General features: G+C 27.0%; 1 protein-coding gene and 1 long non-coding RNA gene across 2 annotated transcripts; one reads left to right on the top strand and one right to left on the bottom strand.

The window, feature by feature from the left end:
• Positions 1 to 9,956: 9,956 nt before the first annotated feature.
• Positions 9,957 to 18,255, bottom strand: LOC126903926 (neurofilament heavy polypeptide-like). Its single transcript, XM_050682502.1, has 3 exons — positions 18,061 to 18,255; positions 14,297 to 15,954; positions 9,957 to 11,205 (listed from the first exon to the last, which is right to left on the bottom strand). Exons 1-3 carry the CDS (start codon positions 18,113 to 18,115, stop codon positions 10,186 to 10,188), a joined length of 2,733 nt encoding a protein of 910 aa, XP_050538459.1. The 5' UTR covers positions 18,116 to 18,255; the 3' UTR covers positions 9,957 to 10,185.
• A 124-nt stretch (positions 18,256 to 18,379) lies between these two features.
• Positions 18,380 to 24,961, top strand: LOC126903927 (uncharacterized). Its single transcript, XR_007703639.1, has 4 exons — positions 18,380 to 18,496; positions 24,089 to 24,199; positions 24,338 to 24,573; positions 24,666 to 24,961. It is a non-coding gene; the product is annotated as an uncharacterized LOC126903927 (long non-coding RNA).
• Positions 24,962 to 25,175: the final 214 nt, after the last annotated feature.

Here is a 25,175-nt window from a genome sequence, read left to right as displayed (position 1 = left end):
ATATTTTTTTTTTTAATCAAAATAAAATTGTCTGTTGTAAATACGTTTAAAACATGTTTTAAACCAAATAAATAATATTTTATTTTAATTTATATTAATTGGAAATATTTGGCGAAGAACTTAAATGCTATTGATATTTTTTTTATATATTTATTTTCTACGAGTTGATCAAACTACTTAAGATATCAAGTTAATCTATGTTATAATTAGTGCTCGGAAGTTGATGATTTTTTTTAATAAACTAAAAATGAACTGAGTAATATATAGATTTATTTCATGAGGTTTTTAAATAAAATTCAAAATTTATATTATGTTTTTTTTTTTTGTAATTTTTTGGTAATATTTTCATTTTTTAAGGTTTCCAACTTCCGAGTTCTAGTTATTCTATAACACTTTTCATGATTTTTTATTCCGATATAATTAACTGAGTCATACAATAAAAAAAACTTGAAAAAAAGATAATTTGAACTATAATAAAAAAAATCTATTTTATTTTTTATTGCTTTAAACATGATTTAAAAAAGTATGTATTTTAAATATTCTTTTAAAACATATTGTTTTAATGGTATTATGTTTAATTTTAGTTGTTTTAAACAAGATAAAAATAATGGTTTAAAAACAAAATGCTTAAAATTGTGAATTCTGTACTATATCGCGAATCAGCCTGATTAGAGTACTACCCCTGATTTCAGTGACTTGTTTACATAAAGGGCTACTAGGGTAGTAGCATGTGGTAGGGCGCACGTGAGACTTTTGGTGACGTCATAGCTGATGTATCTAATAAAACTTGGGTACAAATGTATGTAATGTTTTTTTTAATTAACGTTCTTGCGTTTATGTACATTTTAAACCAGAAATTTTTTTCGGGATAAGCTGAATTTTTTTTTTTGCGACAAAAATGTTTAGAGGCTATCTAGTACAAATTACTCGGAGTGCTGAAATTCTTTATACACCACTGCCCTCTTTCAAAGTTTTTTTTTCCTCTTTCTAATTAGAGTGTAAAATCTATTTACTGGACCGCGGCCGACTACCGAGCGATGGCTCCCTATGCTCTTTATGGTTTTTTACGTCTTACTCGAAACTTAAATCTTCCATCCATCGTTGATCTACTTTTCCGTTTTCTCTTATTACCAAAGAATCAACCAAGTCAAAATGTATTTTTATTTTTGTTATTAAATTTTTTTTTATATTTCTGTGGTTAATTGTTAAATAAATTTGTAATTAGCGTTTTGAGTTAGTAATTAAATAATTTACTAGTTAATAAGTGCACCAACTTTGTATAGTATTCTTATTTTGTTACTCATTAACGGTTGTAATTAACTCATTAACTTATAAACCACTATCAATAATGTAAAACAAAATTAAATTAAATTCAAACGTTATACTTTAAAAACCCAGTACAGAGGGGACGTAGCATAGTTGGGTCCAGTATAAATTTAATCTGACAATGATTAAAATCACTATCATAAAAAATTCTTCGATACAAATCTGTAGATAGTATTTAAAAAATTGGTGAATTATTCCCAAAACATCTCTATTTGTGATCATTTGACGTATTGTTTAAAAAATTGGTCAATGACAGTCACAAAAAAAAAAAATTTAATATGAACAAGAAATTTTTTCTCAAGAAACTACATTGATAAGATCCTTGATATTTATTAAAGTTATTCAATTCAAATGAGATAAAAATCAAATAAACTTTGAATTTATTTTCACCTCGAAAAAAAATAAGAAAAAATGTAAAAAAAATTAGTTTAACGAATGCGGTTCGAACTTCGTACCCTAACCGTATAAAACTATAATATATTATACGCAGCCACCGTTAATATTAACCATCTATTTTAGCTAAAAATGACATATAATAAAAATTGATCACTTGTGGCTAGTTAATTAAGTAAAATTAAAACTATATTAAAAATATTATTAATTTAAAAAAACTAAAAAATATTAAAAATATTAAACTCAAAAGCCACAAAAAAATTAATGAAAAGTCGCGGATACGTATTTCGGAAACAATGTTACCATTATCAACGCTAAACACATACTGACACCCCGACTAGAAAAAACTCCCTTATATACCCCTAGTGACCTTATCACCTAGTGACGTNTGACAATTTAAGATATTATTTCGTAAATTTAATCACGTTCTAAAAAAATGTATTGGTATCGGGTATACATTTAAAACAGTAAAAATAGTTTTAATTTTTAACAATAAATCAAAACTAGTTAAAATACACAAATATCTTGTACTCTTAGGCGCCTCTTTAAGAATAAAGTAATTTCAACGCATTTATTGGGCTGCGACGGTAGCACAATAAACAACTAAGTGTCTATAATGTATGTAACTTTTAGGGGGTTAAAGACACCTCTACCACATTTTATAAAGAATTGCTCTCAGAAAAAACTAATGTTGGCAACAAAAGTGTTACAGTAAATCTCCATTAGCTTGAATTGACCATTTTACGTTTTATAACAATATTTTTTTTAAATCTTGTCTCAATAACAAAAAAATGTTTCTTTTTTTCAGAATTATACTTATAACTTTACATAGAAACTTATCGTGGTTAAAAAATAAAATTGAATACTTTAAAAGTTATCCCAGTAAAATTCTTTACAGAAGAAAATATCAATTTATTTAATAATAATCCAGCATAGTGAGGTTCCAGCATAGTGAACTACAGCATTCTTGTGTATAGATTGTAATTTTATATCACTATTATAAAACACCTATATGCAATTATTTATAAAGAACAGGGATTCGGAACGGAGCAAATTTTGTTCCGTTCCAATATTTGTTCCGGAACGGAACTTTTCCTAAAAATCGTTCCGACTATTTGCTCCGGAACGGAACTATTAGTAAAAATCGTTCCGGCCATTTGCTCCGGAACGGAACTTTTCCTAAAAATCGTTCCGACCATTTGTTCCGGAACGGAACTATTAGTAAAAATCGTTCCGGCTATTTGTTCCGGAACGGAACTATTAGTAGAAATCGTTCCGGCTATTTGCTCCGGAACGGAACTTTTCCTAAAAATCGTTCCAACCATTTGCTCCGGAACGAAACTATTAGTAAAAATCGTTCCGGCTATTTGCTCCGGAACAGAGTGCTAGCTACAAATTGATTCGCAAAAATGCTTTGGAACGTTCCTATTTATTTTCACCCCTCTGATATTTATTAATCACATTTAAATTATTATTATATTTTTTTATATTAATCTACTATTAAATTTTTATCTTTTATATAGAGGTGGGCCACTTACGGATCCAGATCTTTGTACTTAAGTCCAACTGGAGAGCGTTATATTCAGCCTATTCAATTATTTTAACGTATTGCATTGCTATAACTAGATTTATTTTAGCAGTCGCTTTTCTGAATTTATAAAAACAATCTTATTATTGACCAGTGATGGAACTTAAATTTTAATATTACCGTGTCATTTTTACCATAGAGTTACTCTATGGTTTTTACACGTAAATAACAATGCAAATACAATACAAATATCTACTGATCAAAAATTTGCATGAAGTTGTTTTTTTTGTAACATTAGAAAGTAAACTTGTCACGAATATGAGTTGACAGCATACATTCTATTCGAGGGCATCTGGACGGATTAACCGTTCTTTTAGTAGCTGATTTTTTAATAGACAATAAAAATAATTTAAATTTAAATAATTAATTCCCCAACAATTTCAATTATATCCAATGTTTCAATTTGATTAAGTACCAAATACATATTTATTACTAGATATTTTTATTATAGATTTCATATAACACAAAGAACTATATAACGTTATCTATAAAAATTTTTCATGGTTATGAATAAATTATTAACTACAAATGTAATACTTGTAAAACTTTAACGTTTAATAAGCGGTAATTTCGAAAGAATATCATAATATTTAAATACAAAAAGTTGCTTATAAATTATTACTATGGTTTCTATTTAAATGATTTATTACAGTAAAATTGAGCTTTACTGATAAATTTACAGGAAGCATTGATAACACAATTTCTTGACTGCATTTTAATCTTAAGCACCTGAAATATTATACTATTTTTTTAATTCACATACAATTTTTTATTTAATAATCTAAATTTCAAATTTGAAGTTGAGTTATAAGTTATGGTAACAAATAAACCTTTTTTTTCATTATAAACTTTCAAAAAATAGGTTAAAAATTATAATTTGCACTGATTATTTTTAACATATTAAAAACGTTAAGCAATAATTATTTATGGCATAATTATTAATATTTTGCGCAAAGCATTTGAATAAATGTTGCAATAATTATATGGATTACATATTAAATATAAAAACTCCATACGCAAAATATTATTATAGCTATTAATATAATTTAATTTTTTATCCGAAACGTTTTTTAGAATAAGCTCCTTTCCGGAGTAAATTGTTGGAACAATTTTTAGCATAGGTTGCATTCCGGAGCGAATACTCGGAACTATTTTTAGGAAAAGTTCCGTTACGGAACAAATGACCAGAACAAATTTTACTAATAGTTCCGTTCCGGAGCAAATAATCGGAACGATTTTTAGGAAAAGTTCCGTTCCGGAGCAAATGGCCGGAACGAATTTTACTAATAGTTCCGTTCCGGAGCAAATGGTCGGAACGATTTTTAATAATAGTTCCGTTCCGGAGCAAATAGTCGGAACGATTTTTAGAAAAAGTTCCGTTCCGGAGCAAATAGCCGGAACGAATTTTAATAATAGTTCCGTTCCGGAGCAAATGGCCGGAACGAATTTTAATAATAGTTCCGTTCCGGAGCAAATGGTCGGAACGATTTTTAGGAAGAGTTCCGTTCCGGAGCAAACTCGGAACGGAACGAAATTTCACGTTCCGGAACAATATTTTTGTTCCGTTCCGAATCCCTGATTAAGAAATACATAAAAAAAAATTGACAAAAATCTTTTCACAACAGAGAAAACGATAGGATGTTTTTATTTTGTTAATTTTAACGTACATTTAAATAGCTTTAATTTGATATAAGTTTTGGTATGTCAGACATCCCTGATTTTCCAAAATTGAAAGTAAAGTAATTTTTTTTACTTAGATAGTTGATTTCATATAGTAGAACAATCATCGGAACTTTTTTATTTATAGTTCACTTCAAAAACTTTAATATGATATAGGTTAAAAGTTGTCAGACATTGCAAAATATTTTTAAAAATTGATTTGAAAAAAGTTTTTTCTATGCTGGGAGGTCTATTCAAATCCTTCCTGTACTTAGGTTTTTATTTTCGTTTACATAAAAAGGATACCAAAAGAAATATTATTGTCTCTAGTTTATATTATAAACATTTCTTTTAGAAATTTTAAAATTTAGAAAAAGATATCTGAATTTGTCATTCTTGACAATTTCTTAATTTCGAAATATTTATCTCAATATTTAAAATTAAATTTTTTTTTCTTCATTTTTTGGTTCAACTACATTGAATTTAGGTTCTTTTGTAGCATAGATCAATAAAATTGGTCAATTGAAAGTTGAGAATTTTCATGTTAAGACACAAAAATCACCAATATCTTCTCAGTTTCGCATCAAAAATAAAAATTCATTTAATTTTTAAAATGTCTAAAGAATCTAACAACATCTTAAAATGAACACAAATAGCTGTATTTAAATGTTCAAATAAATATTAAAATATGCATTATCTTTTAACTTACTATAATTTAGTAACTGTCAGAAAGGAGAAGTTAAAATAACCTTTGCTATAGCAATCTAATAATTCTTAATTAGTGTTATTTGCTTGCGGTTTTAAGTTTTAACTTTTGATATTAAGATTATCCCCCTTCATCTTGCAGAAATCTCTAATTTAATTGTAATGAAGAAGAAACGCGCTTTCTGTCGAGGCTATAGAATTTTTGTGACTCATAATATTTAAACAAATACATTGTATACTTTTTTACCCGTTTGCTTCAATGATTTATATGCTTGTAACCGCTACACAGAAAGGATGAGATCGAGGAATATTTAAATGTTTTAATATTAAAACTGTCGGTTGCCACATTTACTCTCTCGGCATTTCGGTGCACACTTGGAGAGAGCAATTACTTTGGTTGGCAAATGGCTGCAGTAGCATAAGGCAAAACGCAAGTAGCTTTTCAATGATGGAAGTGAAAACAGAAAGTTCGTTTCTAGATGATTTATATACGCCAAAGATTGTAATAATAATTATTAGCACAGCAAAAGGCTTGTTTCATGCGCTGCCGTTGCTTTTGTTATGGTCGTTTATCTTAACTAACGTACTAAAAAAAAAAATACTGCTGAATATTATTTCTAATAAAATCTAACAAAAATAGAACTTAATTTATCAATTAGGAAAATTCTGATTAAATTAAAATCCAAATATAGTCGTTACACTTCGAAGTCACATCAGAGATATCCAAAGAATTTCAATTTTCTGATATTATTTAAATATATATATATATATATTATATTCAAATTTAGACCTCAATTTTGTGTGTGTTTTAGTCTATGATATCGATGGTTTAATACAAAAAAATTTGTATTTTACCTTTTTTCAAGAGTACAGTTTGAAATTTTTTTTATTATTTCTTTTACATTATAACTTTTTTAATAAAGTTAGCGATTAAATTATTGTTATTATATATAGTTTTTACTTCTCAAATTTATACTGAATACATTTTTTTTTTATATTTAATAATATAATATAGTGTAGTTAACATTCACGATTAACTCAATTTCGTTAAAAAAACACTGGAATCTTTATTGCACTAAACTTTAACTAAACTCTTAAATAAAAATATCAGCTTTTTATTTTTTTGAAACGATAAATATTTACTAAACATTGTTTCTTTTAATTATACTGAATTAAAATAATAATAAGAATGATAGAATCATTTATTTTCATTATATCTCCTTAGAATGTGTTTAGTTAGTAAAAATTATTTTTTAAGTTATTAAAAAAACTCATCAATATTAAAAGTAAAAATAGCTATACAATTGTTCTTCAATTCGATACAAGTTGTACTATTGTATATATACATACAATAGTTGTAAAATTACTGTTGTTGAATTTGTCCGTTTTTCTACTGACCGGAATGATGAAACACAAAAGGAATATTGTATGAAAACTCTTTGAATTTGGAAATAATAGAAAAGAAAATAACATTTTATTTTAGAAATAAATTAAGATCGGAAGTATGAAAAAACTCAGTGTATTTACGTTAAGAATTCATATTTAAAATTTTAATATTCAGATAATTTTATTGAATCCGATAACGTAAAAATGAATATTATTTAAAAAAAATATATTTTGGTATTTATAATTCTTATAATCATAAAATAACTAGCATCATGCGTATAAACTGATTTTAAAAAGTATCTCCCAGTTGGAGATGTAAAAAATGGAATTTTTCAAATTTTATTTAGAAAAAGACACCAATCCACCAACCCAACCATTTTTTTTTACGTTTCTAATCTTAATAATATAAAATATAAATTATTTAAATATGTAATAATTTAATCAATATTTTTTTAACCTCAAAAAGACTTATTTTTAGACTATATCTTAAAAAAAATTCGATAGGTCGATAATAACTGTATGATAAGTACTTATAAATTTCTATACATATGAAGCACACATAGAGTACACAAATACTAAAACAAGCTATGTCCACTCTGTAACAATATTTGGGAATTATTCATCACCTTAACAGTTTTTACAGGCCTTTGAAATAGATGCCCATTTTACAAAAAAAATAATGAAGATTCTACTGTAATTATTTTTGGATTAATATTATTAAATTAATATTAAATAGTGATCCTTTAAAATTTGAAAAATAAAATTAACAGCCTTAATTTTATTATAAATATGGTTCATTTAAACATTATGCATTTAAATGTATTTTTAATTTTATGCATTCCTAGAGCTTCTTCAATTTTATGTTTATTTTAATATTATGTTTATTTTATTTCTTATTTTAATTTCTATGGCTTCTTAAATTAGATGGATTTGTATGTTTTTTTAAATTATGTGCATTTTTATGGCTTTTTAAATTAGATGAATTTTTATGGTTTCTTAAATTGTGTTTTTCTATGGCTTCTTAAATTTTATGTATTTCTATAATTTTTTTAAATTTTATGTATGGTTATGGCTTCTTTTATCTTATCAATTAAAAAATATGATTAAAATTTAATTAAAAATTTTTATTTTAATTAATTTACTATAAAATGATTTTCTGTTTAAAATATTGACTAGATATTTGACACATGCTATTATTTTGTACTTCTTTTCTAAGTTAGAAATCTAAACCCTATTTTTCCTATTTTATGAAGTTATATATTAGTGGAATAATTTTTTATGAAATGTTGGATGTTTTGATAAATTAAATTAATTAACCATTTTTTTTATTTTAATCTATTAATAATAATAATAATATTAATCCATTAATATAACATTAAATAATATTAATTTAATGTTTAACTTTACAAGTCAAAAATTATCTTTTCTTTTATAATTTATAAGTTGATAAAAATATTTTAATGTTTACAAGTAAAATTTTCTCTGTAAGGCAAACTTCTAAAAATTTATTAGGTTCTTGTTACTATTTACATTACATTTATTATGTATATTTTTTAAAAATCCTAAATGGTATATGATTTAATTATTCAATCAATGATTAATAGTAAATAACAATCTTTCAAACTGCAAATGATATACTATACCACACAGAAGAAGGTTTGTAAAAATAATGGCCTACTAACTTATTTTGCTATAAACACTATAAATACTAATGTCGTCACTAGCTTAACACCTGAGTTTAGTTGTAAATAAGCACGTTATGGTGATGATGAAAAATAATAAAAAAAGATTTGACCTGAAATTTTATTAATTTTAACACCACTAAATTCTAATGACTGAATGTGATATACAAAATAACACATTTATTTTGATTATGTACACATGTGTTGATTGTGTGTATATAACTTGTACTTATGATCAATATACAAAAAATTTCTTATTAATGTCAAAAAAATTGGACTAAATAAACCAAATAAATTCAAATTTAGATAAAAATAATTTTTTTCATGAACGCAAAGCGTCAATTTACACAAAAATATTTAAAAACTGAGGACTTGTTGCCCTTCCTTATAAAAGACCTTCAATCGAATTTTGAAATCTTTCAATCGTATTAATTTTATTACAATGAAAATATATTTTACTATTTTAATATCTCTTTAAAATACATTTGTTATAAAGTTTAAGAAACTTGCGACTGTATATTATTATAACGAGTTCCGGTTACAGTATAAAATTAGATTAGACTAAGACAGGATTACAACCATGTAGAGTATTTAACTTAATTGTTGCATTATTACTGAGTAACTTTTGTTTTAATACTAAGCATTAAGTTACAATATTATCATAACGAAAAGTTTGAACTTTTAAATTTTAATAATAAATTTAGTCTCAACAAGTGTAGGTAGTAATACAAACGCTGAAAACTGAAATGAAAACACAATTCGGTATAATAATAACGAAATGGGTTAGCATAAAAATAATCATAAACACAAAAATACTTTATCATATATATAAATATATATTTAAAAAATGTATTGAAGGATAATTGCCACATAGTAAATTAAAAAAATCATTTAAAGTCTTATAATAATAACAACAACATAATTAACGATCATAACACGTTCATCAATTGCAGTAATTCCAACTATTATAGGATATTTGAAAAAAAAAACCGTAAGTATCAAAATTTACAACTAAATGTAAATTTTATTACATTCGACCATTGATGTAGTATATTTTATAGCATATACATCAGTAAAATAAATTAAGCCATAATCAAACAATGTTACACACATAAAATAAACAAAAAATAAGACATAAATAGACAATTTCTATTCTAAAAAACATGAAATTAAAATATTTCAAATATAGAAACATTTAGAGTAGCGTAGTAAATATACATTAGAATAAAAATAATGTACTATAAAAAAATGCTCTTCAAGGTATAATTGATTGTAAAAATACGTATTATAAAATTCAAATAAAATTAACAAAAAAATAAATAAATAGCAATAATTAAGAAATAATATTCTTAGTGAGAAAAACAATTAAAATTAGTCTCACTGTATGAACTCAACGATTAAACCTTTTTTATACAACTCCGATGTTGAAATTTTTATAGGTAAATATCATTTCCGCTGCTGTTGTTGTTGCTGTGTTTGCTGTTCATTATTTGTTAAGTTGTCTAACTCGGGTAACCGTTCTTCGACCATTTGGTCTACTCTAATGTCATTAAGTAAGGTCTGAACTTTTATCTTTATAGGTTCTTCCAATGCGTCAACGATGATGTGTCTTAACAACGGCGGTAACGAGTTGACAGCTATTTCAACCACATAATCTAATGGTACCTGTCGGTCCATTAAGATGTTTATATTTCCAACCTCAATGTCAAGTTTGTGCAGTATCGGCTTCTCGCGGATGTCCAACGATTGATTTACTACAGCTCGGACCTGTAAATGATCTATGGTAAAGTTGGTCATACCCGTCCGATTAAAGTTCTTTGTTAGGACTAGCTCGTATGCCCAATTTAAAGACCCATGTATTTTACTCGTGATAACATGTGCCGTCAACTGTAACACGTGACCACGAAGACTCACGCCAATTTCACCAACTCTTCGGAATTTGGACAGTCCATAAACTGTAAGATTGCTTATGGTAAATGAAAACGGACCTTCTTTGATTTTACGATCCGTCAACCGGTACGGGTCGTAGCCCATTCGCATCACATATTTGCGACCTTCGATCACAGCCATATCCGTGACCGGCATTTTCATTTTAGGCAATTTACTGGTTATAGTTTTGATTTGATTGTTGATGTCAGCTCTCATGTTTGTGTTCACTTCGTTGATAATGAATGGTTTTATACCGTCAAATAACACTGAACCAACTGTACTAATCATACCTTGAAATACGGATGCCATAAAGCCTAAGTTCTTAAAGTCCAAGTTACAATCAGCAAACTGCATATCCATTTCTGTTTCATTGGTTTGCAGGTAACCATCAGCATCGGGTTCAAGTGCGGCTGCTGCTTCAGCGTCTACATCAATCAACGTCACATTGAATGGTCCAGCTGCTGGTCGACTGAACCATGTTTTCATTGTGTAATTGCCCAAAATATACAGTCTTCGAATTTTTAAAAGTACGTACACCTAAAACAAAAAAAATAAGAATTGAGGATCTAATACTCGACATTTTTATTTTAAAATAATAGATGTTCTAGTATAGTATATGAGACGTCTAGATCTGAAGGCATAATAATAACAATAATAAATTCAATTGATTAACATTTAGATTAAGAATAAACATTTAGTTATTTATAGTTTGATGCAAAACTTTTCAAAAAAAATTTTTAAATAATTTGGTTTAAACTGGTGTACAAATAATTTTCTTCAGAGACAAAAATATACTTTTTATAAACCAATTTTTGTGCTGATTTCAAATCTACTATTAAATTCTACAACATATCAGCGTACAAAATCATAGACCTAAATCTAGGTCCGAAATATATCTGAATATTAGTATATTATTAAATACTACAGGAAATAACTATACTGAATATAGTTCTCAATATTATAACTATTGAATCTATTTAAACACTAATAGTTATGTAGAATTTATTACTATAATTTTTATTAAAATTATTTATTTCGATATTATTACAAAAAAGTTATAACTAATAAAAATAAAAAAAACCCAACTCAACCAAACCCAGCACAGGGGGGTCAGGGCACAGTGGTGCCGTGGTATAGTTGGATCAAGTATAATGATATCTGACAGTGATTAAAATCACTATCAAAAATAAACGCTTCGATGCAAATCTTTAGATAGTGTTTAATTTTTAAAAAATTGGTGTTTTATTCCAAAAGCTTCTTGATCTGATGGTTCCTTATTAATATCTCGATTAAGACAAAGTATTTCGAATGAAAAAGGGTTTATTAAAAAATATTATTTCTCATAAAAAAAATTGTGTGGATCCATACACTTTTCAATAAGTTATAGCATTATAAAGTTAAATATAATATAAAAAATAAAATCGAAAATTTTCACACAAAAATAGCATTCGGTAGCCGTTTTCACCATGAAGACAAGTCCAGAGGTCAAATTTTTTTTTTTCAAATTAAAGTATATTACATTAGCTTTAATTTAAGATATATATAAAAGTGTCAGACCTTCCGGAACATTTTCAAAAGTTAAGTTGAAAAAGTTAATTTTTTGTAAAAAAATTGTCATTTTAAATCCCCCCCTGTGGGCAGAAAAAAGGTGGAATTTACAAAAAAAATATACCAACTGATAAGTAAAGACATCAAGCATCTATATAAAAAAAAATTATATTGATATGTTCATTTTTGAAAAAGTTAGAGCATTATTAAATTAAAAATATAAAAAAAAATTATTTTACAAAAATCGTAATTTTTTATTAACTTTGATGTCAACTTTCACCACGAAGACAAGTCCAGAGGTCAAATTTTTTTTTTTCAAATTAAAGTATATTACATAAGCTTTAATTTAAGATATATATAAAAGTGTCAGACCTTCCGGAACACTTTCAAAAGTTAAGTTGAAAAAGTTCTACTTTCTATATGCATTTTTTATATTTGAAGCCCCCCCATATATAGGGAAATAGTCTGATTTAAAAAAAAAGTATATCCAATGAAAGATGTATATAAATACTACTTCTCATGCAAAAATTGTAATGATCCATACATTTTTTAAAAAGTTATAGCACTTTAAAGTAAAAAATGTAAATTATAAAATCGAAAACTTTCACACAATAATAGCATTCGATAGCCGTTTTCACCATAAAGACAAGTCCAGAGGTCAAATTTTTTTTTTTCAAATTAAAGTATATTACATTAGCTTTAATTTAAGATATATATAAAAGTGTCAGACCTTCCGGAACATTTTCAAAAGTTAAGTTGAAAAAGTTAATTTTTTGTGAAAAAGTTGTCTTTTTAAATCCCCCCCTGTGGGCAGATAAAGGGTCAAATTTACAAAAAAAATATATCAAATGATAGGTAAAGACATCAAGCATCTATATAAAAAAAAATTATATTGATACGTTCATTTTTAAAAAGTTACGGCACATTTTAGTAAAAAAAATTGAAAAAATTTCGAAAATTAGCGATTTTTAAATATGTAATTTTTTTGGAGGTTTCCCCCATTTACGGGGAACGAGGGAAATTTTTTCAATTTTGAAGGGTAATGTCTTCGACTAGATACAATTTGTGATCTTTTGACGTATCGTTGAAAGAAATCCGTTCGGTGAGAGCTGAGAAAAAGTGGTAACAGACACAAAAAAAAAAAAAAAAAAAAAAAAAAAAAAAAAACACATCATAGTAAAACCAATACCTTCTCAGTTTCGCATCGAAGCTAAAACAACTTGAAAAAATTAATTTTTGTTTTTTTGACGTATCATCGAGAAAAATCGGTCCAGTGAGAGCTGAAAAATTTTTTCTTTTCAATTTTTAATGATGAAAAACCTAAATTCTGTAAATCTACATTAAACTAAAACTACACGCAAAGACATTACGGTTAGGTTAATCATATAAACGGTTAATGAAGTGACAACTGTCTTAAATGTAGTTGTCACTATATTATCCGTTCATTTTTTAATGAATAATATAAGTAATATAACGTACTTTGAGATGATAAAAAAAGAATTATCTGAAAACTTAATTTCTAGGAGTTATCAAATATTAATACTAAAAATCATACAATTTTTGTTAAAAATAGCCAATTTTGTAACTCTTTGTGTAGTAATAGAATATATACATCGTTAAAAACCAAATAAAATTAGAGCTTATTTAATGTAATATACGATAAAAAAAATGAAAAACGTTCCGACGAATTGTCTTTTATTTCTTATCGGATTTTAAAATCGAAAATCGTGTAATAATTATTTTATTTATTTCGAGTACGCATTGAAACATTTTACGACAGTGATTTTAATCACTGTCAGATATCATCAATACTAATCTAAAAAATGGTTCTACTCCGCTTTTCTAAATCCCTAGTTTTTAATGTTTTAGCCTCCAAAAATAATATGTTAAAATAAACCACAATAAAATTGATTCGTAATTTTTTTGCACTCAGTAAAAAACATCTTTAAAAATTATAAAAAAATGTCAAAACCAAATTCATCATATTTTTTATATATGCCAAAGGATTATAATAGCAGATCAATGAAAAAAAAAATCCCTTCTTGAAAATTATAAAATAGCTTATGAATTATATTCTCACCTGCATATTATCTAGATCTGTATTAACTCGTTCTACTGTAAATTTGGATAATCCGTGTATTGTCATATTAGTAAACGTCATATCGGCCATTCCAAAGTTCTTCCTCATCGGTGGTATGGAAAGTGATTCCGGTATTGGTGCTCCAGGAAATCCAATCGGATCAGGTCTTTGGTAATGTAACAGGACTTTTCGAATTTGTTCACTTAATTTTTCTTTGACCATATTAGACGACACATTTACATTGGTATCATCTGCTTTGGTAGCGGTAATCACAATATCGGTTTGATCAGACGACGGTGGCGTACTAACGACAACTTCTTCTTCAGTCTGCACCTCCTTTAGGTTAACGAGGACTTCAGCGCGTGGAGTTGATGTTGTTTCCTCGGTTTTATTTATTACTGTCTCGAGAAAATCAAAAATTGAAATAGGTGTTGTTAAAATTGTTTCTTTTCCAGTCTCGTCAGTAACTACTACGGGTATTTTTGTGGTAGTCTCGGAAAAAACTGTAACAGGTACTTCAGAAGTAGTTTCGGCAGGACTTGTTACAGGCACTTCAGAAGTAGTTTCGGCAGGACTTGTTACAGGCACTTCAGAAGTAGTTTCGGCAGGACTTGTTACAGGCACTTCAGAAGTAGTTTCGGCAGGACTTGTTACAGGCACTTCAGAAGTAGTTTCGGCAGGACTTGTTACAGGCACTTCAGAAGTAGTTTCGGCAGGACTTGTTACAGGCACTTCAGAAGTAGTTTCGGCAGGACTTGTTACAGGCACTTCAGAAGTAGTTTCGGCAGGACTTGTTACAGGCACTTCAGAAGTAGTTTCGGCAGGACTTGTTACAGGCACTTCAGAAGTAGTTTCGGCAGGACTTGTTACAGGCACTTCAGAAGTAGTTTCGGCAGGACTTGTTACAGGCACTTCAGAAGTAGTTTCGGCAGGACTTGTTACAGGCACTTCAGAAGTAGTTTCGGCAGGACTTGTTACAGGCACTTCAGAAGTAGTTTCGGCAGGACTTGTTACAGGCACTTCAGAAGTAGTTTCGGCAGGACTTGTTACAGGCACTTCAGAAGTAGTTTCGGCAGGACTTGTTACAGGCACTTCAGAAGTAGTTTCGGCAGGACTTGTTACAGGCACTTCAGAAGTAGTTTCGGCAGGACTTGTTACAGGCACTTCAGAAGTAGTTTCGGCAGGACTTGTTACAGGCACTTCAGAAGTAGTTTCGGCAGGACTTGTTACAGGCACTTCAGAAGTAGTTTCGGCAGGACTTGTTACAGGCACTTCAGAAGTAGTTTCGGCAGGACTTGTTACAGGCACTTCAGAAGTAGTTTCGGCAGGACTTGTTACAGGCACTTCAGAAGTAGTTTCGGCAGGACTTGTTACAGGCACTTCAGAAGTAGTTTCGGCAGGACTTGTTACAGGCACTTCAGAAGTAGTTTCGGCAGGACTTGTTACAGGCACTTCAGAAGTAGTTTCGGCAGGACTTGTTACAGGCACTTCAGAAGTAGTTTCGGCAGGACTTGTTACAGGAACATCAGTAGTACATTCGGTAGAATTTATTTCAGTTATTTTAGTGGTAGTGTCGACAGAAATTGTTGCCGGCACTTCAGTAGTAGGAACAGATGAAATATCTGGCGTTTCATCGTCTGCTGCTATTGGAGAAGCTCCTGTAAATTATCATAATTTTAATCAACAAATATATTTTTAATATTTAGACAATTTTTTTAAATATCCATTTTATGAATAATAATTTTCTTAAAATCTTAACGAACCAATAAACTAAGAGGCCTTAAACAAAAAAAGAGTTAATGTTTCTCTTAACATAAAAAATAATCCAATATGTTGGTCTTATATAAAATACTTTCTCCTTATCATTTTTAAAATTATTGAATATATATATTAAGAATAAGACAATTTTTTGATATTTGAAACTCAAATTCTAACAACCCTCTAAAAAAATATTGCAAACATTTAATACCACTTGATTCAACTATAAATCAACATATTTTACTCCTAATTAAATAATACTAAATAAAATAATTGCTTATTATTTCTCTTTCATTATAATACCCTAAGATTATATATGCATTGAAAATAATTTTTGACATCAAATGTGCTATGATACACTTGAACGAAAAGTTTATAAAAAATATCAAAATTTATATTTTTATTTTATAATAATAATTATTATTATTATTTTATCAGTAAAAATTTACATTTTTTTTAAATTTCCAAGTGAAAAATTATTTGTTAAGTTGTTAATAACGTCATTTGTTTTTATAAAGATACAGGTCAAGGACAAAAAAACTTCTACTGACCTAAAATCCATCCAAAACAGCTCATACTTTATCGTTGGTATAACAAACTTATAATTTATATAAATTTATTTTACCCTATTGAATCAGATTGAACACATTTTTTTGCTAATTTATGATAATTTTCTATTAAATTCTAAGTTAATAGGCTTTTTTTTTTTCATAGTATTGACTATACAAAAGCTGAATAATAGAGCTAAACCAATTTTAGCGCAACAAAACTCCTTATTTTTTTGTTTGCACTAAACATTTTTCAACCATATGATATTTAACCAATTAGTCATTTAAAATCATAATTTATTAATCCTTTTGTAGTATGAATCCTATCTGTCTTTTTATTAAACATAAAAATTTTAAGTATTAAAAATAAAGTCAATAAGAAAGAAAAAATGATAAGCAATACATTAACTGTTTCTCTTAAATGATAATGTATGACATGATTAAACCGAAAAATTAACATAGATAGGCTTTGTGTTTTGACTTATCAAAGAAGAAATCACAAGATTGAGTAACTTTAAAACATCTTGTTATAATATATATCAATATTATAATGTTATGTTAAATAAATTTAATTGAAACAAGCATTAGTCATAAAAATAGCCGTCTATTCCACAAAAGGCCATAAAAATTCACCAACTTTAATGTAAGACATTATTATTTAATAAACGTGTAGTAAAGTTTCCAGTTAAGTTAAAACCACAAAAAAATATTGTGTTATTATTTCCTTTCTCTAGAATGCAAATATTATTATTGAAATTAATTTAAGTAGTATTCAGTATTAATAATAGTCATAATGTAATATTATTAAAAATAAAATCTCAATAAATTTAAAAAAAAATCAACTAGACTAAAAATACAAATCAATACTATATTTTTAGATGCCCTTATTTATATATTACAAGGAAGTACACAAAATTATCGTTGTTATTCAATATTTATGATTATAAATAAATAAACCATTCAAAAACTTAAAAAAAATGCAGCTCACAATTTTTTTATTTTATAAAAAAAGTGAATCAATTTTAGTACAGGTATAAGATTAAATTTATTCGAATAAAAATGTTTATTCCTACATTATAATGTTCTAAACGATAATTTTTTATTACACGAATAAATCAAACATTAAATGCTCTAGTTAGAATTTAAACCCTATAAATATCTAATGTAAAAAAAATATTTTATTATTCAATAAATATTTATCTTATTAAAATTTAAATTGTCCATTCCTAGAAATTCGATTTATGAAAACATATATGTAAACGATACATAATTAAGGAATAATTGGAAATTTAATTATATTATGTTATTAGATCAATAATTCAAATACGTAAGATTTGACCACCACGACTGTTATCATTGATATCTATCAATATGTCCATTTAAAAAACGAAGAAAGATTTAATTTTTTGTCAATTTGTCTTTTAAATAAAAAACGGCGTAACTGAAATTTATAATTACCAGTTAATCGTGAGGCTAGCAAAGCACAACTCACGAGCAACGCTAAAATCTTCATGAGGTTCCACGTTTTTTACACTTGATTAAGGACTTTTATACTCAAATGTAACAAATACTACACTAATGAAATTAAAACGGTGAAACAGCACTGAGAACTGACACACTGAAACTCTGCTAGGTATACTATTGCTGATGCTTTTGATTAGGAACTCTTAAATGCCCTTTAACCTCACATTACATAAATACGATATAAAGGTATCAGCCTAATAATTTATATTACGAGCCTTGTCTCTCATTCAACTATCGTTTGCTAGCAACAATAAAACTACATGGGTACCACTACAATCTCAGTTCGTACAGTTGATGTTGATTATGAATAACGTTGTTGAGTTGTATGCGACAATACTCAAATTCATAGTAAACTTTATTATTAGTTTTAGTAAGTTAAAATATATCATAACTATTTTAAACAGTATTTTATATTTATAAATCTATGGTAAACTCTTATGCTGACTTTTTACCGACATCTTATTTTTAGTGGATAACATTATTTCATAATTGGTTTTTTTCATATCACAATTTCTTTCCGTTAATTAGAAAATTTTCCGACAATAGTTAGTCATACTAAATAATAAACATGTTGCTATATTTACAAAAAAACAAGTTGTATTATGGATTTTATAAGTAAAGTGTATATATTGTTAATAAAAAAACCGTAAAAATAATAAATCAAAACCGCACTGAGTTGTAATCGGACCACTGTGTAGGAAAAATTTGGCACTCATCGCTATGTTTACTATGAACGGACTATTTTTGTTCATCAATTCAATTTTCTAAAACAAAATTTAACGATATGGTCGTATCAATGTTATAAGCTCCTAAAATTCTTTTAGTTAAATTAAGTACCCCGAACAATTAACTTAAATTATTCTAATAACATTACATAACATAACATTAACATAACATAACATTAATAATATTTACCTCTAAATATTATACCAATTATCCGTCTATGGATTTACTTTAAATATGTTAGTGTAACTATTTGTTATACAATATGAAAGTATATATATATTTTAAATTAATCAAATATTAAAATGATAAAAAAAAAAATTCAATTGTTCCTAGTCAAGGCCGAGTCACCTCTGTACTCGGCCGGTCGTAGACATAATGGCAACCTCCCTACTGTACTGTAACACATTAGCATAGTGGGCCAGTATGCTCCTCATGAAGGTATACTAAATATACAAAAATATAAAATCATAAGAATTTACAAGAACTGTTTTTTTGTTAAAATAATTATACAATATAAAACGTAAAACTAATATATGTATATTTGATAGATTGTAAACATCTAAATTTTCCTATATGATGTAATAAGTTAGAGCAATTTAAATTATCAATGACTAATGCTTATAAATCAATTGTATCTCATCACTTAATAGAAATTAAGAAATTATTTAATTTCCTTGTAAATATTGTTTCATACACAACGTCATAAATATTGGAAATAACTTTGATAAAATTTGATGATTAGTTTAATAAAGAAAAGCTAAATGGTAATTATGTTATTTCCTTGTGTTTACTAAATAATTCTACATATCTAGCATAAATTATACTAGACGATTAATGTTCAATATTAATAGTGTAAAAATTAACCTAAAATACATTATTATCAATGGCTTTTATGTTAAAATTACATCTAATTGAACTACTATTTTATTTATTTATTATCTTACTACATTATGAGTAACAAGTTGGCTATACAATTATTTTCTGAATAGCGTAATTATTAAATTTTATCTATAGAAAAATAAATCAATCACAATATATCAATATAAAATATTTTGGCGTTTTACTGTTTCTATTAACCTCTAATACGATACACAACAGTTATCATAATTATTGTAATTTATTTATGACTTAGTAAAGTAACCTATCACAAACAATATCAGAATCTAAAACTAAGACTAGCAATATTTTGAAGAAAACATAATAACTTACTATGAAAAAAATAATAATAATTCCTAATATTATAATTTTAACTTTTGATTTTCATAAAAAATTTTTATAACAAATTAAAAAAAAATTAACATTGTATACTTAACCTTATTTCATTAATATATAATAAAAATTATATTCCCTAAATACTAGTTTTAGTAGGAGATTATTTAATACTTATGAAACATCAAAAAAATCTACTAATTACTAGATTTTTTTTCTTGAGTAACTCAAGTTATTTCCAAAATTATTCTAAAATTTCTACTTATATATCATTTTTTACGTAGTATCAGTATTGAAATAAATATACTTATTAAGCGAGTTAAAATTAAACGTTTGACTCATTTTCACAATTAACGTTATCGAGTTATTGCTTATAATCGGCAATAATTTTTTTATGTCGTTTAATTACGAGCTGACAAATTAACTTTATTGTAATGAGGGCTGAATTGAAGAGTCGGGAGACTATAACAAATGTGACCACTCGATAATTTATTAGACTATTGTCTAAAAAATTATCGAGCGGTCGCAATTGTGGAATCAAGACATACCTAAAAAAAATAGGTTAAGAGTTGAAACTCCCTATTTTGAAAACATTTACGTATTTAAGGTATACTTTGAAGGGAATAGTAAAAAATTTTACTCGTGTACAACACCCTTCGCAAAAAATCGTGAGTGCGGCACTGACGTTTACCCTAAACCGGACTGAATTTAAATGTATGCTAATATACATTATTAAACCTTTCTAAACAGTCCCTACAAATAAAAGGATTGTAATAAAATTTAAAAAAGTTTAAAATTAGTGTAAAAACATGTTAATGCGGATTTTGGATGAAAGTTAACATTTAGTACCAGAAATTCATGAGCACCACCTATAGACAATACCAATTTCCGAATCATCTCATTAAGTTACGTCTTATCGGTGAACATGTAATCACATACGTTTTATATGCATTTTAAATGTTTCTATAGTTGTCACAATTATGTCACTTACGACTATTGCAAAGTCGCCTAGTCGTAATCGCGCATTGGGCACCAGCTATATAAATGAAATGATAACATGTTTAAAAAAAAACTATAAGACGTCATTAGCTAACCACGACAGTTAAAAAAAAACGCATTAACAAATACAACTCAACGTATTCTAGTTTAACAAGATCAATTCAGCCCATTGTATTCCAGCCACCACACGGATACTAACTAATTTATTTTATGCCAAGTGTAAACCAGTGTGATACTTGTAATAATAGAAAAAAATTGTCAATAAACATAACGGCCATGGATAACCTAACCTTTTGGAGACACCTAAATATGATCGCAAACATTAGTGTTTAGAAATTGCTGTTAGATTACGATAGTTGACGCAAAATATCAATAATGTCTTAAAATGAATTAGTTAATTGACATTAATACGCAATACCTTATGAACTCCTAGAACAACATTTTAATTTTGCAAGTTTTTAATTAAATTGCGAATTTGCTATTGTATCAAAACATTATACACAGGAGCTTACCAGATCTTCCATGGTACGTTGAGATACAATTTGTGGGAAGAAGTAAAATATTTTCTCTTATGAAATATAATTTGTTGACATGGATGTCATCATGTAAAAGAAACATTTGGTATTTGTAACTTTATCAACTTGATAATCAACAGTATAATTCATTTTTATCACGAAAAAAATGTTAGTTGTCTTATAAACATGTTATTAAACAATTTTTTTGGGAAATTTACATAAGTTACGAGCAATTAATAACAAAAAAAAAAAGGTGGTATATATTCAATCACATACAATCCGAGTTCTTATCTAAAATATCTATTTATTTATTTTTGCCGCTTGGATAAAAATTATGGAGATGAAAAAAAAGAAAATAATTTGTTTTTACTTTAAAGACAAATGGAATGTTTTTTGAAAATTAATTATTTTCCCTTGATTACTCTAAATATACAATTAATACTTTACGAATTAGCTTATAAATTAATATTTGAAGTATTTAAGAAAAATATTAAATTTCTAAACTTAAAAAAAAACTTGCAGTGTAAACGTGAAGTTGTACTAATACATCATTATTATACATTCAGTATTTACCCTTAAATATTTGTCTGATGTTTTTCAATATTAATTCTATACATTATTCTATATATTATATATAAAAATCTTGCAAAAAGGGTTGATACAAAATCTGTTTAATAAACTCTAAAAATGTTAATTATTCTTAAATAGTAGATTGAATTCAGATTTGATAATGTACGGACAATTAACGTTTTTACACATAATTCACAGTTCAATCGAATCAAGTAAACGAATGTTCATTATTGGCTATTGAGCAAGTTTCGTGTAGATAAATCGCGCGTTTGTATTTACTCGTAAGAGTGTTAGATGCGAGTTAAATTATAAGTGGAAACTTAACGAACACAAACTTATTTTACAACTAACGAACTAAGGCCACAATAGAGACCAAATATATACATGTGGTCCTTGTCCGTCCCAGTGACTGATTTCAATCAGCAATTCCCCGACGAAGAAAGCAGTTTCTTGACGAATCAACGAAATAATGAGTATACGATTATCTAGTTTAAAAAGTAAAATCCACTTCATGAAGAATTGCAAAATTATTCTATCACAAGATTGGGTGGTAATGCAATAACGTTATACTTACTTTATTTTCGGGTTTAAAACTTTTTTGCAATCGAATCATCGGTTGCATTGCCAAAATGTATAAACGATGAATGTGATTTTTTTTCTTCGTTTCTTTTATGAATCGTTGATTATTAGTGTTGACAAGTCCCCGCGATTATACAATACTATTTGAAATATAATCATAAAAGTAACGCTTTTAACAATTAACAAATATATATTATTTATATACAACCATTAATATGCTCGCCATAGAATGTTTAAGAGATCTTTTATCGCTAGTTTTCCCATTGATATGAAAAGCAATGATTTGTTGACTGTCCTCTTTTTGTAATAAATGAGTTATTTATGGAAAAAACCAAATTCGTCAAAGAGCTTTTGACCAACGAAGGAAATTAAAGAATTCTTATCAAGATTGAGTATCGGCCGTGAAGACCCAAACTATACACATTTTAACATTATACATAAATATTTCAATGCATTTTACCCCACCGAAAATCTTTGGTTGATGATATTTTTGTGATTGACAAGATTTAAGCATTTTCATTCTTCGAATGTCTTTTAATCAAACAGCTACGCCTGACGTCATTTTTAGAAAATTCTGTGAAAAATATATGAAACATTCATTCAATTCACTTTCAAAGTTATACAAATAAAATTATTAATAAAAAACAAATTAAGTATTTTCACGTGTACATGTACATAATTATAAGAGTCTTCTTTAACTGTTTTAAACTTATTCTTTAACTTTGTATTTTTATTTTCAAAAATTACCTAAAAATCAGTTTACCAAAAAAATTAAATTATTGGTATCAGTGGAGCAGCCGATTTATCTTAATGGATGGGAAGAACGAATTCACGACAAAATAAATTACTATTTCTATTCATTTAACAATAAGATCACTGTCAAAGACGTATAATGGGAGGTGAATACATTTATTTATTCACTTTTTTATAAATCTACTTATATATAACTATATCTAATGTGAAAATGGATTATACGAATATATACATATATATTTATGATTATATACACATCATCTTTACCAACAGAACATCAACTACTAGGTATTCATAATTATTAAAAACTGTTTTTATATTAGTTTTTTCAGTCGTTTGTTTTAAATTTTTACATCATTTACAGACTCAATATGTTATAACTTTTTTTTTTTTTATATATATATATATGGTACGGCCACTTCTATCTACGTGACTAATTGGTATCAAGTATAAAATAGATTTTAAATCCATAACGATAAACATGAAACCATATTTGTATTGATAATATTTTATAATTAATTTCCAATATAAGTGAAAAACTAAGTAAATGTATTTAATATGATAGATTAATTATTGAAAGCTTACGACAAAAATTCTTTACATTTATTTAGATGCCAGGAATTATAAAGGAAGTTTTTCACGTTTAGGAGTGTTTAGATGAAGCATAATCTACTTGAAAAAAAACTCAAAAAAAGTTGTCTAAGAATAATTAAATAAAAAAGGTATTTGAGTTTTAATAAAAAAAAAAATATATTTACTTTTTACTAGATAAAATTAAATAATTATTAATTTTATTACATTTTTTTAAATGAATAACTTTAACAACAGTAAAATTGATAAAAATCTCATTTTATTGTCAGTTAACAAAGCGTCAGGTACTTAGAATAGACAACTCAATTTTCATGTTATTTATTATTAAAAGGGATAGTATGTTTTATGTATGTTTTACATGTAATAATATTTCATCAACGACTGTTAATTGAAATAATGAAAAAAAAAATTGTTTTATGTTACATTTTGTTATAATTGTTAAACGCCTAGAGATTTTCCTTAACGTTTTCATGATTGGAGTGCACATACAAGGGACGTCTAGAAAGTAAGGTTACAACACGTGTAATTTATTAAAAATATAGTTTAAAAGCGTGTTTTTTTAGTTTTTTTAAACTATATTTATTTTTCACTTTTTAGTTTTATGTTATGATAGTAATTACTATCAATATCATGGTTGTAACGGGAATACAGGATTCGATTCCGGGAAGGGAGTCTGAGAAACGGCTCCCACATCCAAGGAAAGCAGCAGACGCGTAAATTACCCACTCCCGGAACATGGAGGTAGTGACGAAAAATAACGACACTGGATTCATCCTTTGTAATCTGAATGAATGAGTTCTATATCTCTAAATAAGAATTAAGTGTGTTAATATATATTTTTAATAGTAATTAGAATATATATATACATGTAAAGCGACTTAAGTACGTAAACGTATCATGCATTAGGTACAGTCGTGTTTTGTGGGCGGGCGGGTCGGACTAACGTTAAACCTGAGGTATAAACGACGGTAGGAATATATACGTAAGCCGTATGCACTCGGATGATAATGGTCAGTCAAAATAAAAATTTGTTTATATGTATATAATATTGATGACAGGCACGTGTGTACGGGTACGATAACCAAAAATAAATGTATACAGGAATAG

The sequence above is a fragment of the Daktulosphaira vitifoliae genome, unplaced genomic scaffold (genome assembly GCF_025091365.1).
Source record: "Daktulosphaira vitifoliae isolate Bord-2020 unplaced genomic scaffold, ASM2509136v1 Scaffold_4, whole genome shotgun sequence".
NCBI classification, from domain to species: domain Eukaryota; kingdom Metazoa; phylum Arthropoda; class Insecta; order Hemiptera; family Phylloxeridae; genus Daktulosphaira; species Daktulosphaira vitifoliae.
Note: the sequence above shows the minus strand (reverse complement) of the source record. Positions and strands in the feature narration are given on the sequence as shown.

Bases quoted from the DNA above. Each gene is read 5' to 3' on its own strand.
- LOC126903926 (XM_050682502.1), bottom strand. From the start codon at position 18,115: ATGAAGATTTTAGCGTTGCTCGTGAGTTGTGCTTTGCTAGCCTCACGA. The intron at 15,955-18,060 runs GTAATTATAAAT...GATAATTTACAG, and splicing joins GCTAGCCTCACGATTAACTG to GAGCTTCTCCAATAGCAGCA. The intron at 11,206-14,296 runs GTGAGAATATAA...TTTTTGTTTTAG, and splicing joins CAGATCTAGATAATATGCAG to GTGTACGTACTTTTAAAAAT.